Below are 18,104 nucleotides of genomic sequence, written 5' to 3' on the forward strand. Positions count from 1 at the left end.
CTCCCACTTTACCTGTGCTCCTGCTTTTGCTGCCTGTTTTGCCCTCTCTGAAACATATGTCAGGAGACTTAATGTCCTTGAGAAATGTTCTAGATTACGGACTGATCTGAAGAAGGCTGGTTCCCAGATAGTTTATCTGCAGGAGACCCATTTTAAGATTGGGAATATTCCTAAATTGTTCAATTGGGACTTCCCAACTGTACATGATTTTGCCACCCCTCTTTCCAAATCCAAAAGGCATGAGTATCCTTATTGCAAAATCAGTGCCATGGACATATACTGATCAATATGTTGAAACGAATGGAAGTTTTCTCTTTCTCAAGGGAAAGGTGGGCGATGTACCTGTGACTCTAGCCAATGTATATTTTCCCAACTCAGATCAACTGGGGTTCCAGAGGAGAGTTGTACAGCTTCTTTTGGAATTCTCCAATGGTATTTTAATTTTAGGGCGGGACTTAAATTTCGCTATGGACCCACTGCTGGATTGGCATATTCATATCTGAAACGTTTAAAAAGTTCATTTATGATGACTTTCGCAATATGTTGCAGCAATGCGTGGTAGTCTATTTGAAAGACATCTTGTTTTTCTCGGACTCCATTGAATCACATTTTCTGGATGTCAGACAGGTGCTGCAACGGTTACGTAGGAATGGGCTATTCTGTAAGCTTGAGAAATGCTCAAAAGTTCTACGGTTCCGGTTCTCATTCTCACCGATCATAAGAATCTGACGTATCTCTCAGAGGCCAAGAGGCTCACACCCCGTCAGGCTAGATGGGCCTTATTCTTGTCTCGTTTTAACTATGTGGTCTCAACTATTTGCCCAGCTCCAAGAATGTTAAGGCTGATGCCTTATCTCGCCAGTATTCGGAGTTGTCCAGGGAGGACTCCGTGCCGACATCAGTCATACCTTTCCGATCATATGCTGGCTGCTATCCGCACCAACTTGACCTCTCCTCTTGGGGAACAGATCCTGGCCGCTCAGTCCAAAGCTCCCACGGTGAGACCTGCTGGCAAATGTTTTGTACCCTTCCTGGCCAGGCCATTTTTCAGTATTTAGCGCTGCAGTACTTTGACTGACGTTTATTCCGTCATGCAACTCTGTATTGAAATTAATTTTATATCATTTTTTCGGGACTGATAGAGCTTTCGTTTGGTGGTAATCAGTTTATTATTTTTCACCTTAATTTTCTATCTTTGCTTCTGTTTTTGGCTGTCAGCTATTACCACTTCAATGTAATTTCTGAGACAGGTTTTGTTTTGTGTTCTGACCCCATTTAATGTCTTTCCTTGGTTAACCCATGGTCAGAGGAGACACTAGAACTATGGTTTTAATATAATTGCTTTAAAGACCTAAGCCCAGTAAGTGGAACGCAAGCCAAACAGTTAAATACACAAACAAAATATATGTAAATGTTTTTCCTATCAAAAATGTATTAATATGTTAATACAGCCTTGTGACCACTGAAACACAGAAAAGCAAAGATTGTGATGCCACTATTCATTATTGCATATTTTTAGCTTTCTGTGTCACAGGCTTGCTCTTCTGACTACAAAAAAGCATCATAATACCATTGAGGTCCTTCCAGTGCCTGGTTAGCACATAACTTCTCACTTTTAGTCTGATATCTCCTCAGTACGGCTTTGTGGGAAGACAATAAGTCTACTTGTATGGAAAGTTATATTAAAACAAAGATGCAATGCTTTTTATTATTTAAAACATAACTGGACTCTGTGCTAAACCAATGTATACAGCTCTATGCCCAGGAGGTTAGGAGGCACAGAATTGCTGAGAAAGGTATTAGGGAAGTAAAAAAAAGTTGCTGTGAGGAATAAATGTGTAAGTGAAAATGCATATACATTTTTTTGTTATATTGGAAAAAAAAAAATCTGAAAATGTGAAATAGCCACTCTTTTAATGCTTGTGTTACTTGGCAAAATTTTCAAATTGCTATTTGTACTGTTTTTTTTCCTGCTGCTTTTCTCCTATTGTTTAAAAAAAAAACAAAAAAAAAAAATACAACACAAAAGGAAAAAAAACAAGGACATATTTGTTGTTTTTTTAAATTTAGTTTAATTTAATGAATGAGCTTTGTGTTTGCAGTTGTACACTAAACCCATTCTAAAGCTCATCTGTGAAATGAGAACATTGATCTGTAACCAATGTCCTCACTTAGCATGCTCTTAGTCTATTTAACCCCTTAGTGACCGGTGACATCCATAGTACGTCACTGGCACCGGACCCGTTTTAAACAGACTCCCTGCGCCTAAAGACGCTGGGACTCGGTTTACAATTGTAAAGCCAACTGTCGGCTTCACAATAGAAGTGATCGTCCGATTGCTTCTCCAGGAAGCCCCACCCACGTTTCACGGGCTCCGTTGCCCCTCCTACAGGCCCAGGACCGGCTTCTCTGGTGTCGGGGGGAAGCTGGGGAGATCAGCGAACCTCTGTTCACCGATCCCCCTCCCCATACTATGGGACCGGGAGCGCTGCAGATTACATCACTTCCGGTCCCATAGCTGTCAGTGCTGGGCTCCTGAAGCCCAGCAATACGCTATTGAAGTGCGACCCCCAGCATCACCCTAAAGAGTACCTGTCACTGCCATTATGCTATCACATGGGGAGCTTGTAAGCCCCCTATGTGATAGCAAGTAAAAAAAAAAAAAGGACAAAGAGATTGGACTTGAGGACAAAGGTTAAATACAATTGACAGGTAAGTACTAGAATGGGTTTGTGTACAACAAAGCTACATTTAGTCGCTGTGAAGTTAGTACTGTAAGGCAAAAAAATGGAACGTTAAAGGTACCTTGTGTATAAATAACATCACATATTGTATATGTTTAAAACATGCACAGCTAAAAATAGCAAATATGTTTTTTGTACGTCTATTAAAATTTCACAAAGAAACATATAAACCATGTCCAACATATACTAATAACCAGTACAGCAAGGATTAAAGGAGAACTATGGCGTCAGGGCTTTTCCCCATAGTTCTCCTTAGGGTAACGGGAGGACACAAACTAGCGTCCTCCCATTACCCTAAGCTCAGTGTACCGCGAGCTATAGCTCGCGGTATACTGAGACGCCGCAGCCGGAGCGGATCCCGACATCGATGTCGAGATCCACCCAGCTGCGTGAGTGACAGCTGGCTCTGCCTATCTAGAGGCAGAGCCAGCTGTACCTGCCCCCTCCCCCGTCCGTTCCGCCAGTCAGCGCTGGCGGATCGGAGCAGGGGAATCCAGCCCCTCCCCTGGCACGGCAGAGAGTCGTGACAGGATCGAGAGGTGAGCGAACGCCGGTATATGTTCGCTCACCTCCCAATCTACTGAGCCGACCTGTGACAGTTTCATTGTCACAGGTCGGCTAGAACTATGAGATGAGTGAAAAGCACTCACCTCATAGTTCTCCTTTAAGTATAATATAGCCAGAGCAAATGCACAATCAGTCCAATACATATTATGATTTAGTAATAACTAATAAGGAATGAGGTCCACATCCCATTAACTGGAAACTTCAAGCTGTATGTATCCACAACTAAAGGAATTGTGGCAGAGAGAAGGAGAAGAAAAAGAGAAAGAAGAACAAAGGAGAAACAAAGAAACTAACAGGGCTATTCACAAAAGAGTGAAGCTTTTGGAGAAGGTAGGAGAAGTGAACAATCTAGGACAACATTGCTAAAAACTTGTTCACTTCTCCTGCCATCTCCAAACTTTTCACCCTTTTGTGAATAACCCTTAAGTGTAGGGAGACTAGGCAATAGAAAAAAGATCAAATATGTTTTGAAAGTTTTTAAATTAGTGGGCTTAAAGCTGTTCTCAGTAGATTATTGATGAGGCTGCTATTCCAATTGCACACCACAAGATATTGTAATTTTTTTCATTTTTGTGGTAGTTTTAACCGCCTCCTGGCCGGCCGTTGTATAAATACGGCCGGCCGGGAGCTTCCTAGATCTGAGCGGGCGTATTTGAACATGCCGTCAGCCGCGCCCACTTGCATGCGGGAACCTGCCCAGTGATGCCTGTTTACAAACAAGCAATCCAGCAACTCTATATTGCTTGTATAAGCTGCCTGTTTGTGCGCCCCGCTGTCCCGGGCTCCGCTGTGCCTCCATGGGACCATCATGGTGGCTCTGTGACAGGGGATCAGAGGGAGATCGGTACACGATCTCCCTCCGGTCCCCTCCCCGGTGTCAGAATGCGGAAGTGATGTATAATACATCACTTCCGCATTCTTGTGTCACTTTCCAGCTTCAGAAGCTGAAGAGAAGCTGACAGATCTCTGCTTCATCAGCTTCTTTGGGGGTCCCGAGGTGACATTAGGGGTCTTGGAGACCCCTGATGTATCCATAAAGAGGACCTGTCACATCTCTTTGCTATCGCATAGGGGATTTCTTAGCCCCCTATGTGATAACAATAAAGTTAAGTGGGAAAAAAAATTTAAATAATTAAAAGCTGCAAAAATGTTGTCACACAGGAAAAATAAATTATTTTTTTTAAAGTCCCCACGCATACATATACGCATGCAAAAATGCGTAGGGTGCGCATACGTGCCAAAACGGCGATTGCGCCCATTATGCCGCACGTTACATGTCACCACGAACGTCGCAGTGAAAGCAATAATTCTGGGGCCATCAATCACTGATAACACTAAACTGATGAGCGGTAAAAGCTTTTAAAGTGTCGCCTATGGTCAATTTTGGGTATGGTAGTTTTTTGTGAATTTTAAGGCTTGACATGTTTGGTGTCTATTTATCCGACATGACCCCGTCTTTTATTTTTATATTTTACCAAAAAATTGGGTTGTAATAATTGTGTAACGAGCCCCTGCTTGCTCGGTTCCACTCTCCCGGCACTCCTCTGCTACTATTGGATCAGATGTCAGACCGCAACGTCTGATTCTTCGATCGTCCGATAATCCGGGATTCGAACTACAGCTATGTGCCGTTCTAATCCAGTTGTGATAGCTCAGAACAAACACCAGGCAGGCTGTATGTAAGTTCCAACAGGGATCTGCTTTATTGAATGCACACACACACACACTTTTATACACCACAGTTTGAACAACCCGCCCAAACAACCACTTCCTATTGGTCATGCAAATGAAGGCTTGAAACAGAGTCAGCAGGGATTGTTCCGATAACTTGAATGGGAGGGCTGATATGTGTGGCCATGCAAATGAGGACTTGAAACAGGGTCAGCAGGGATTGGTCCGATAACTTGAATGGGAGGGCTGATATGTGTGGCCATGCAAATGAGGACTTGAAACAGGGTCAGCAGGGATTGGTCCGATAACTTGAAGGGGAGGGCTGATATGGGTAATGACACAGAGACGTCCCAGGAGATAATTACATTACATAAACAACAAACAGTCAAACACAGAACAATGCCTTCCTTCCAGACCACGGAGCCGTTTGGAGGGGATTAGCCTTAAGACAAACTGTGAACAATGAAACAAACACAGAGTGATTCAAACCTAAGACAGGGTGGAGGACCCACCACTGTGTAATATAGTCAAGGAAACATGGTTCAGTATTCCAAGGACCATGACAATACTCACCCCTGGGAAACAGTCCAACAGCCACAGTGGGACCCCAAACGGGTCAACTCGAGGATGTTGAAAAGTAGTGTTAAGGTTCCAGGTCCGTCTGCCGGGATAACCCATCCACATTCCCATTTTGAGGCCCTGGCCGATATTGTATGGTGAAATTGTATGGTTGCAAAGCCAGGCTCCACCTTAGTAATCGGCTTAGTAAACCGTCACCCGGTTTAGCCATATCAAGGGATTGTGGTCCGTCATGATGGTAAAAGAGCGTCCATACACATAGGGCTGCAATTTCTTTAAAGCCCAGACTAAGGCCAAACATTCTTTTTCCACGGGAGCATATACAACGTCACGGGGTAACAACTTGCGGCTGAGATACGCCACCGGGTGCTCTTTCCCGTCATCGCCAACTTGACTTAGTACGGCTCCCAGTCCGAACATGGAGGCATCTGTATGCACGACAAAGCGTTTGTTAGGATCGGGTGCCGCCAGTATTGGAGCTTGCGTTAGGGCGGTTTTTAACTGATGAAATGCCGTCTCGCACTCCGGGGACCACAGGACCTGTCTAGGGAGAGTCTTTTTGGTCAGGTCCGTCAGGGGTTTGGCTATATCACTATAGTGGGGTACAAACTTCCTGTAGTACCCTGCTGTCCCTAAAAATGCAAGTACCTGGGTCTTGGTTCTGGGAACCGGCCAGTTTAGGACGGCCTCAATTTTTGCAGGTTCCAGCCTCTGCTTCCCACATCCCACTCTATGTCCCAGATATTGCACCTCAGACATCCCGATATTACATTTGTCTGGCTTCAGGGTCAGGTCTGCGGCTCGGATCCTATCTAGCACTATTCCCAGGTGTCTGAGATGCTCCTCCCATGTCTGGCTATAGATTGCGATGTCGTCAAGATATGCGCATGCAAAATCTTGCAGACCACAGAGGAGTTGATCTGTCATCCGCTGGAAAGTAGCCGGGGCATTCTTCATCCCGAATGGCATTACCCGAAACTGGTAAAGGCCGAACGGGGTTGATGAAGGCCGACTTTGGAATTGCTTCCACTTCCAAGGGAATCTGCCAGTAGCCCGTACACAAGTCAATCGTCGTCAGATAGTGTCCCTGAGCTATTTTGTCCAGCAATTCATCCACTCGGGGCATAGGGTAGGCGTCTGTCACAGTACAGTCATTCAGTCGCCTATAGTCCACACAAAATCGGGTCGTGCCATCCCGTTTTGGGAATAATACTACAGGGGAAGCCCAGGGGCTTGCTGATGGCTCGATCACCCCTAACTCGAGCATCTCCCTAATCTCTGCTCTCATCCCTTCTTGCACGGCTTCGGGAATCCTATAGGCTGGTTGTCTCAGGGGCTTCTGCCCGGGGGGCTCTACCTTGTGCACAGCTATGCGAGTGTACCCAGGAAGTGCTGAGAACATCTCCTGCCGGTCCTGGAGTAATTCCCTGACCTGTTCTCGTTCTTGGGATCCTAACCTATCTCCTAGCCGAATATCCTTCACCCCCCCGGAACGGCTACTGATTTCGGGAAGCTCCTGCATCGGTAGGTATTCAGAGTCCCCAGTGTCAGGAGCGCACATGGCCGCTACTGCCTCAGCCCTCTCATGATAGGCCTTCATCATATTAATGTGGAATGTCCTCTTAATTTTTGTGTCTGCACAGCTGGCGACCACGTAGGTGGTATCGCACAGCTGTTTTACCACTTGATAGGAGGCCTGTAATTTATTTTGCTTCAGGGGTTTTAGTACCAGGACTTTCTGTCTGACACAAAAGGTGCGATTCCGCGCAGACCGATCATACCAAACCTTCTGCTGACTCTGGGCCGATTGCATATTCTCATGGACTAGATCGGTAAGTTCCCGCAGTCGCTCCCTGAGTTCCAAGACATAACTAAAGATGGGGAGGCCTTCCGGATCTTCTACCCCCTCCCACTGGGCCCTCACTAAGTCTAAGGGTCCCCTAACCCTTCGCCCATACAACAGCTCAAATGGGGAAAACCCCGTGGACTCTTGGGGTACCTCTCTATAGGCGAACAGTAGATGGGGAAGATATTTCTCCCAATCCCTTCTACTCTCCACGAAGGCCCGAAGCAGCTGCTTCAGGGTACCGTTAAATCTCTCACACAGCCCGTTAGTCTGTGGGTGGTAGGGTGCGCTCTGGAGGGGTTTAATCCCACAGAGACGCCAGAGCTGCTGTGTCAGCTCGGCTGTGAACTGGGTTCCCTGATCTGACAATATCTCCTGGGGGAACCCTACCCTAGTGAACACCCGCAGTAAGGCATCGGCTACTGTATCAGCCTGGATATTGGATAGGGGAATGGCCTCCGGGTAACGGGTGGCGTAATCCACCACCGTAAGAATATACTTCTTCCCAGTGGCACTGGGGCGGGCCAGTGGGCCTATAATATCTACCGCTATCCGGCTGAAGGGTTCTCTAATGATTGGCAGGGGGTGCAGAGAGGCTTTTGGGTGATCCCCTGTCTTCCCTACTCTCTGACAGGTCTCACAGGTCCGGCAGTATTCTCACACCTCAGCATGTAACCCGGGCCAGAAGAAAGCACGAGACAACCGACTCTGGGTCTTAGCTATCCCTAAATGTCCAGCCAAGGATTGTATAACAATGTAAACAAAACCTTTTGTTTTCACAATTTTCAGTAATATTTCCTTAATATAGTAAAAAATTAAAACCCCACTGGTGATTAAATACCACCAAAACAAAGCTCTATCTGTCCCTAACAAATGGTATAAAATTAATTTCAGTACAGCGTTGCATGATGGAATAAATGTCAGTCAAAGTACTGCAGCGCTGAATACTGAAAAAGGGCCTGGGCAGGAAGGGGGTTTAACACACGTCCTGTTAGTCCCGCCCGCTCGTGCACGGTGAGCGGGAAAGACGCATAATTTATAAACCGGCAGCGATGCCTGTTAACATACAAGCGATCCGCCGGCTATAGAGCCAGCGGATTGTTTGTATGGGGTCCCGATATGTGCGCCCCCCCCTCTGCGGCTCCCCCCTCCCGCTGTCACGCTGATCCCGGGCTCTGCTGTGCCCAGTGCGAACCCGGGACCAGCATAGTGGCTCTCAGAGGGGATTAGAGGGAGGTTGGTTCACGATCTCCCTCCAGTCCCCTCTCCGCTGTCAGAATGCGGAAGTGGTGTATATTACATCACTTCCGCATTCTCGCGTCATTCTCCAGCTTCAGATGGTGGAGAGAAGCTGATGAAGCAGATCTCTGCTTCATCAGGTTCTTCAGAGGGGTCCTAGGTGACATTAGGGGTCTTGGAGACCCCTGATGTCTCCATTAAGAGGACCTGTCACCTCTTTTGCTATCAGATATAGGGGTTTCTTAGCCCCCTCTGTGATAGCAATAAAGTTAAGTGGGGAAAACAATAGGAAAAAAAATTAAAGTTTGCCCCCAAATTTTTTCTAAGTTACACAAAAAAGAATTACATAATTTTTTTTAAAGTCCCCACCCCTACATACACGCATGTAAACATTATATATATATATATGTTATATATCGCTGCGAACAACGCAGTGAGAGCAATAATTTTAGGGTCATCAATCACTGATAACACTAAACTGATGAGCTGTAAAAGCTTTTAAAGCGTCACCTATGGCCAATTTTGGGTATGCTCGTTTTTTTGCGATTTGGCGAGTGCGCGCAATTTTTAAGCTTGACATGTCTATTTACCAGACGTGATCCCATCTTTTATATTTTACCAACAAAGTGGGTAATATTAGTTGTTTTATAACATAATGTAAAAAAAAATAAAATCTAAATTTTCAGTAATTTCTCCTGAATATAGTAAAAAATAAAACCCCCAGTGGTGATTAAATACTACCATAAGAAAGCTCTATCTGTCCCCAAAATTTTTTATAAAATTCATTTCAGTACAGCGTTGCATGATGGAATAAATGTCAGTCAAAGTACCGCAGCGCTGAATACTGAAAAATGGCCTGGCCAGGAAGGGGGTCTAAACACCTGGTCTTCAAGCGGTTAATGTATTTTAACATGCTTGCTCTTCCACTTTTTTGATTCATTGATTAAATATAAATATACAACACCGTGTGAAAGTACATGTTTGTGTTTGAACAAATATCCCTCTGGCCCTTCTTTCTAGCCTTCTTAAATGGGACAATGCTGCTGCAATTTTTGCTCTGTCCCAATCTAGTCTATGGGATGCACATGGGTAGGCAGCTTGGCATTAGCTGGACTGCCCACATAGCAGGAAGCCACATCTGTCTGAACTACAGACCCCCAGGGGAAGCTGATGACCCAACTGGGTGCGTTGAGGGAAACGGGGGCGCGGGGGGTGTTATGTGTTGCAGCTTACAAGTCCTTTGATGTAGTGGCTGCATTAGAGTTAATTTTCAGGCTGAGAAAACCTGTTGCATTTGCCAAAATAATTCCCTAATTATTTTTATTCTAACATTAGAACCATTCTTATGTCGGATTAGATCCAAGCAATACAGTCAGGGTTTAATTAAAAGCTTAGAAAACACAAACTGGCTGCGTTCGCAGAGGACTTGATATTCATATCCTATCCTCACACGTCTGTGCCGACTTTATTGAGGGAATTCAAGATATTCAGCTCCTTTTCAAACTTTAAAATAAATATCTCCAAATCAGCTGCTATGAATATTTCCCTGCATATACTGGAGGTGTCATGCTTATGTTCCAGATTCCCTTTTAACCCGGGCGACTGACCAACTGAAAAATCTGGACATCTACAGTATGTAGCAGCAGACTGACTATACAATTTGAATTTTGCCCTTTTACTACAAAAGACTAAACAGGATTGTTTCAGCATGGCACTCTCTAACCCTGTCATAGTTCGGCTACAGCAATTCCGTCAAGATAACGATTCTGCCAGGTGTCCTTACATATTCCAGGCTCTCCCAATCTGGATTCCCCAGTCGTACTTCCAACGCCTGTGGCAAATATTCACCCAATTCCTCTGGGCACATCCCCCAGGATCTGATACTGTTCTTACTCTTCCCAAAATTCATGGCAGTATAGACCTCCCTGATTTGGCTAAATACTACAAGGCGGCCCAACTCAGTTACCTCTTAAGCTGGCCATACACTTTACAACCATCGCAAGACTTTTGTCTTTATGATGGTTGTAAGCTACGATCTGCCTATCTTGGACAGGCAGATCGTACTTGCGATCATCGAAAGCCAGCCCCGCTGAGGGGCGGGCTTTAGATGACTCCAATGCTGCACAGGCAGTGTGTGCTTGCGCACACCGACCGTTCGGCATTTGTCTTATGAGCACGCCACAAACCCGCCGACAATCGTACGATTCCCGGCGGGTTTTCAAACATGCTCGATAGACAAAAGACGTGTGACCGTACAGTAGAAACAGTCGCACACCTTCCATACACCTGCCGATTATCGTACGATAAATCGGCAGGTGTATGGGCACCTTTAACCTACGAGTCCACCCCACAATTGCCCTGACTATCCTGCTGGCAAGATCACTCCTCCGATCCGAGGTGCTAGGTGACCGACTTCCCGCCGGGTCTTCACAACTCAAGACTGCGTCGCCTCTACGAGGGAAAACGGGTTCCTCACGTGTGATCTTCATACCGGAGACCGTTGGTTCACAGTAGAGGAATTGTGCCAAATTGTAGACCCTCCATTAGACCAATGGGGCACACTTCAACTACGTAATTTCCTAACATCAGTTCCCAACCCTCAGACCCTATCCAGACCTTTGTCCCCCTTTGAGAAAGTATGTAGAGATGCTGGGCTGATCCGACACAGTCTCCTTGCTTTACTCATTGTCCACTTTCCGAATTCGGTCTCTGCACTTCTGGCAAAGTGGGAACAGGATCTGGGTACCTTGTTCACACCAGATCAACGAGATTCAATATCTGTTTGAAGAAAATAAGTCAAGGCAACCAGCTTTCTCAATTCAGAATGACTTACAAAAAATTATCTGGGAATAAATATGGTGAATGTTGCTCCAATCCACATAATCTGTTAGTCACAACTATGTGTTGATGACATTTGCATAATTGGAGTCTAGGGGGTGTTACGAACCTGCGAGAGGTGTTAAAACAGCATTGTATGTGGCAGACAATAGGGGTCTTGGTGTCTCACCCCCACCTCTATTCAAGCTTGACCTCCATTTTTACATAAATGACCTCTTTCACACCTCTTTTAAACCAGTCCTCCTCCCTGTCTAGGATGCGTACTTGACTGTCTTCAAAGGAGTGACCTTTTTCCTTTAGATGTAGGTATACTGCTGATTCCTGACCAGAGGGTTTTGCTCTTCTATGCTGTGCCATACGCTGGTGTAGCTGCTGTTTTGTTTCACCGACATACAATTCTGAGCACTCCTCACTGCACTGGACTGCATACACAATGTTGTTCATCTTGTGTTTTGGCGTTGGGTCTATTGGGCGAACCAGTTGTTGCCTCAGTGTATTGCTGGGTTTAAAGCAGGCAGGTATGTGATGTTTTTTTTAAAACCCTTCTGAGTTTCTCAGACACCCCAGCTACATATGGGATGACCAAATTCTTCTGTTTGTCATGCTTTTCACCCTCACTGGTACTCTTGGCATTCTTTCCTCTCCTTTTTTTCTGTTTTGACAAAAGCCCAGTCTGGATACCCGCAAGTTTTAAGTGCTCCCCTGAGGTGTTTGAATTCCTTCGTCTTGGCCTCTGTTCTGGTGGGAATCTTCTCTGCCCGGTGGTGTAGAGTTCTGATGGCTCCCAGTTTGTGGCTCCCAGTTTGTGGTCTAAAGGGTGGTGGGAGTCAAATAGCAGGTACTGGTCTGTGTGTGTTGGTTTTCGGTAGACCTCCTATTTCCAGCCTCCTTCCTTCTTCTACTGTTACTAAACAATCCAAAAAAGGCAGTTTGTTGTTTTGTATATCTTTCCATGTAAACTTGATGTTATGATCCACTAAGTTGATATGGTCAGTGAAAGCCTCTTTGGCCTTTTCCAGCTGTTGAAGTAGATCTATAGCTTTCTTCTTGTAACCACTGGTTGGGTCCCTTCTTAGGGCTTCATATGTGTTGTTATCATTCAGAAGTGCAGTCACCATTCTCCTGAATCGGGGTACATTTTCTCCTCGTTACCCCAGTTCCTAACCAACCAGATGCGCAACAATTCAGAATGAGATAAAGCTTACAATTACACAAACCTATTGTGTGATGATACGGCAGCATAAATATTTAGGTTCTGTTCCCTGCCGAATTGTTCTATGTTAACCCCGTGCTTACTATTCCAATATGGTCTGTTAATTAGAACCTCATGTGTCAGGATTGTACTGTTTTATGTTGCCTGTGTGGTAGCTGTACTTATTTGTACTTTGAATTTCCCTCAATAAAGTTGGTTTGGGATTATAAAAAAAACAAAATTACAAATTTAGATACGTATTCATATCATGGATCAACCAGTGGCACAAACACTGAATTGCCAAGTAACTGAATAACAATTCTTTATTACAGCCCCCAGATAATGCATTGCTTATTATGTTAACCCCTTCATGACCAGTGACGTACAGTGTACGTCACTGGCATTGGGCCCCTTTAAACATACTCGACTCTGTTTAAACTTGTAAAGCCGACTGTTGGCTTTACAGTAGAAGCAATTTCTGGCGGATCAGCTACCGCCAGATCGCTTCTATGGGCCGGTAAGCGGGCTTCCCCCCATGCCGACACCCCTGACGTGTTTCCCGGGCTGAAGCCCAGCAAAAAGCTATTGAGGTGCAATCTGCACTTCAATAGCTTATTTAAAGTGTAAAGGTGATACTAGGGGTCTTTTGGACCCCCGTATCACCTTAAAGAGTACCTGTCACTGCTGATATGTCATCACATGGGGGGCTCGTAAGCCCACCCATGCGATGGCAATTGAAGTTAAAAAAGTTTTTAAAATTAAAATAAATGTAAAAATAAATAAAAAAAATGTAAAAGTCCCCTGCCCCCGTGAGCAAGCGCGTCTTCATGTAAACACCTGTCGAGTGCGCCTACGTATCAAAACAACTATCGCGCTACACATGTTGAGTATCGCTGCGCACGCCACAGAGCAATAATTCTAGGGCCAATATTTACATCCATCTCTAAACTGATGACCTGTGGGAGGCTGTTAAAGCATCGTCTATGGGGGGGGGCGTGGCTTGCTGGCGCGCTGCATGGACGCTTTTTGCTAGAGCTCCGTGCGGCGACGGGCCTCGAGGCTAATTAAAGCGACAATCGGGTCTTACCCGCACCGCATCGGATCCCTCCTCGGCTTCCTCCGATCCCCGGGCATGAAGCGGCAGCAGAAACGGAGAGGGAAACGGCCGCAGAGACTCACCGACTTCTTCGGCCCTACAGGGCGGCGGCGTGGCCAAGATGGCGCCGGCTCCTCTGCGCCTGATCTCCGGCGGCCCCCATCTACAGGGCATAAGTCCAGCGGCGCTTCTGTGGGGACACAGCCGGCATCAGGCTCCTCTTCTGGCTCATCCCAGCCCGACTCTCCTGCAGACCGGAGCCCAGAGACAACCAGGCTAAGGATGTCAACCCCTGGAGATGACCAGAGGGAGGTAAGCCTGCTCAGTGCATCCCTGGAGGATACAAGGGAGCTGATTGCTCCTATAGAAGCATTTCCCACAACACACCAACCCATCTTAGATTCTACATTAAAGGACATGCTAGTATCACTAAGGAGTTCACAAAACTCTGATATGCAGTCTGTAATCACCCAATTCAAGTCCGATTTACAGCAAGTGTGCGATAGAGTGTGACAGATAGAAGATAAGATGGGGGAATTTGCTACTACGTTCAACGACTTAGTCGATGCCCACAATGACAGGGAGGATGACCATGAGTGGATGAAAGCCAAAATAGCAGACCTAGAAGATAGGTCCCGGCGCAACAATGTGAAAGTGCGTGGCATCCCTGAATCGGTCTCCCAATCCAACCTGATGTCTTATGTTCGCGACCTTATGCATGACATAATACCTGACACTCCTATGACGGAACTGGTCCTGGACCGCATACACCGCTTACCTAAACCGCCAAACCTACCGGAGAAGCTACACAGAGATGTATTAATGCGAGTACACTTTTTCCACGTAAAAGAACACCTACTCAAGGCAGTGAGGGATACATCCAAACTTCCTGAAAGCTACTCCCACTTGCAATTTTACTCAGATCTATCCCAACATACAATGTTGTTCCGGAAGAGGCTTGTGCCGGTCACTAAGGTGCTACGTGACCACAAGATCCAGTATGGCTGGGGTTATCTGGCTAAACTCATAGTGTCCAAAGAGGGTGAATCCTACATGCTGTTCTCCCTAGAACACGGGTTCCCTAAAAATGGAAGATCCCCCCGGCCCAAGACCAGTCGCATCGTCCAACCGCATCTCCTAGCAAGATGGACTCCGGGTGGCGGATGTCCGACCGCAAGAGGGGCTCCAGGACGACGAAAGACCCAGATTGAACCTGACCTGCACTACTACTTGAGGTTTGCAAGCCTCCTGGCCCCGCTTGGCCACACTGTTCACCATGTGTGATACCCCCAATGCTGCGAGCAGTGCCAGCCACTGCAAGTTGGTCCCCAGGCGGGACCTTTTTTTTATACTGATATAAAACTGTATGCAAAAATCCTAGCCAATAGACTTCAGTATATTATACCTTCATTGATACACCCAGACCAGTCTGGCTTCATCAAAGGTAGGGGAGCCCCATACGCTACACGTAGGGCTCTAAATATTATACACCACGCGGGGGGCTCCGATACACCTTCTCTTCTCTTAGCATTAGACGCTGAAAAGGCGTTTGACCGCGTCCACTGGGGCTACCTTCAACAAGTGCTCCATAAGTTTGGCTTTAGTGGGTGGATACAATAGGCCATCTTAGACCTCTACTCCAACCCCTCAGCCAGGGTCTTTACTATGGACGCATTTTCCGCACCCTTCTCTATTACAAACGGGACTAGGCAGGGGTGTCCCCTATCCCCTTTAATATTTGATCTTGCCATAGAACCCTTAGCCGAATCCATCCGATCCCACCTTCTTATAACCGGGTTCAAGTTCGGGAAAAACTATGTTACATGTGTATTAATGTCACATACCATGTGATGAGCATATCTGTATTGTACCAATCTTGGAAAATGTCTTGTTCTCAATAAAAACGATTGAATTTAAAGCATCGTCTATGGACTTTTAGGGTATTTAATTTTGTCGCAGTTTCACGGACGCACACAATTTTTAACCTGGGCATGTTGGGTATCTATTTACTCGTTGTAACCTTATCTTTTATGTTTTATTTTAAAATGAGTATTTTATTGTGTTTTGGGGCATTTAAGTTTATTTTTCACAAAATTTGGGGTTTGATAAGGAGTTGCGCTAATACAGTGCAATATAAAAATTTGCAACGACCACCATTTTAATTTTATAGGGTCTTGGCTTTCAATATATAATGTTTGGGGGTTTTAAGTAATTTTCAGGCCTAAAAAAATGTGGATGATATGTAAACAAAAAATTAAAAAATGGCCTCAGTCACGAAGGGGTTAAAGAGAGCTCCAGGAAAAAAAATATAACTTATACATTGCACAGGGTGTGTAAGTTATCACAAAAAAGCTGTATGTAATGTGTGGAGGGCCACTGCAATGTATAACAGTCTTACCTTGCAGCATGCCAACTATTACACATAATGCTGCTCCTCTGAGAAATGCAGGGAGTGAGAGATGTAACTCCGGCAGTGAAGGGTTCTAGTTGCATCCCTGCACCTCTTTGCTACTTGCCCATTCTTCTTGAAGAATACAAGGTATTCTGTGATTGAAGGAGGAGAGATGATGTCACATCCCCTCCACATCTTTTCTCCTTTTAATGACAGAATGCTTTGTAGTCTGAGAAAAATATACAGTATTTAATGAATGGGCAGGTAGCGAAGAGGGATGGGCATGCAATTGGAGTACTTCACTTCTCGAATCATAGCCCTCACTCACCGCAGCACCCAAGAAGCCAAGTGTTATGTGTAGGAGAGGACATGCTGCAAACTAAGATATGGTGAGAACACATTATTTTTGTTTCCTGTAAATCTACTGCATAACTGAAAATGTTTTTTTATTAAAGTTTTCCAGTGATCTCCATATAAAACAAACTAGCATTTAAAATGCTACAAATAGAATACCATTAAAAGTGTACCATACTGTAATAAAGGTCTGTATACTTCTGCTGTGGGAATGCGTCCATCAGAACTATGAACAGCCATTTTTGGGAGTCACCTGAAAAAGTGGGTTGGCTATATACAGTAAAGGCTAATTAAGGTAAATCCTAAGAAATCCCCACAACATTGACTGTGTTGACAAAATACTCTGAAATATAAAAAAATACAGTTTGCATGTAATAAATTTGAAAAACACTTACCGGCTGGTCAGTTCTGTTGATCCCAATAAGAAAAAGTAACTCGGCCACAAATAAACTTATGCAAAGGTTTTTATGAATTGTGTTACGGTCACTCTGCAGGCCCCGAAAAAAGCAAAATGTAAAAATACATATCAGCAAGCAAACAAGGGAAAGTAGAATTCCGACCCAGGTAATCACATCCAAAAGTAGGTCATGGACAACATCATATTGCTAGAAAATAAAATTATAAAAAATATAAATGAATAAGAATAATGAAGACCTTTAAATAACAAGAATATGCGTCTTTCTATTCAATATTATACACAGGATTTTTGTGATATTGCATCTTTTTATCTGTTTTCCCAGCCAGTGGCCTTAAAACATGTGGGTCTTGGAAGTCTTTCTGTGTTTAAAATTTGTGTCTGAGCTAATAATACAAATGTAACAACAGAGTTGGAGTACTGCTTGACCCCAAATCAAGGAAAGTAATCTCTGAAAGCTTGATAAATGAACTGTACAAATAAAAAAGTATCATGTAAAGTACTTAAATGTATTAACAGCACACTAATATGACTACAATCACCCTATGAATGAAAAATAAATAAAAAGTATATTAAAGTTCCTGGCATTCAGAATTATTCTGATTTTTATGGTTACCTTGAAAGTCAGGGGGACTAAATATATACCATTTTTTTATTTTTATTTAGAAAGATAGAGAATTGACATGTGCAATTCGTTTGTTTTGCGGACAAATTTTTGTTATTCCGAGATTCGGATGTATGCGAAATTCGGAATAACAGAAATGACGAATGAAAACGAATCCAAATTTCCGAAAATGAAATGTCGGACAAAATTCGTTAGCGGTAGTCTGTACGAATTTTCGTTTGTAGTGAGATTTTTAAAAAAAATGTTTTAAATGTTACTTTGCTGCAAGGAAACGAACACGAAACGGAAACGAACATTCGTACAGACTACCGCTAACAAATGATGTCCGAATCTCGAAACGAATTGACTTTCGGACACGAATCCCGAAAAACTATACACAAAACACAAAATCCGAATCAAAACAAAACAAATGTTTTACTGGTGCACATGTCTAATTATCATTTATTTGCATAATGCAATACATTAGTGATTCTTAAATTGGGGGGGGGGGGGGGACCCTTTCCGGAAAAAAAATAAAAAAAAGGGTTCCACTAAAAAAAAGGGAAT

General features: G+C 44.5%; 1 protein-coding gene across 1 annotated transcript in view; it reads right to left on the reverse strand.

Annotated features, from left to right (window-relative positions):
- The window catches only part of LOC108800739 (adhesion G protein-coupled receptor L3-like), a 185,872-nt gene that overhangs the window by 68,220 nt on the left and 99,548 nt on the right, over window positions 1–18,104 (reverse strand). Inside the window, exon 10 of the mRNA XM_018572729.1 lies at window positions 16,914–17,123. Coding sequence (XP_018428231.1) covers window positions 16,914–17,123 — 210 coding nt within the window. The remainder of the gene's footprint in view (window positions 1–16,913; window positions 17,124–18,104) is intronic.

Source organism: Nanorana parkeri, unplaced genomic scaffold (genome assembly GCF_000935625.1).
Source record: "Nanorana parkeri isolate BGI_ZX_2015 unplaced genomic scaffold, ASM93562v1 scaffold2116, whole genome shotgun sequence".
NCBI classification, from domain to species: Eukaryota; Metazoa; Chordata; class Amphibia; order Anura; family Dicroglossidae; genus Nanorana; species Nanorana parkeri.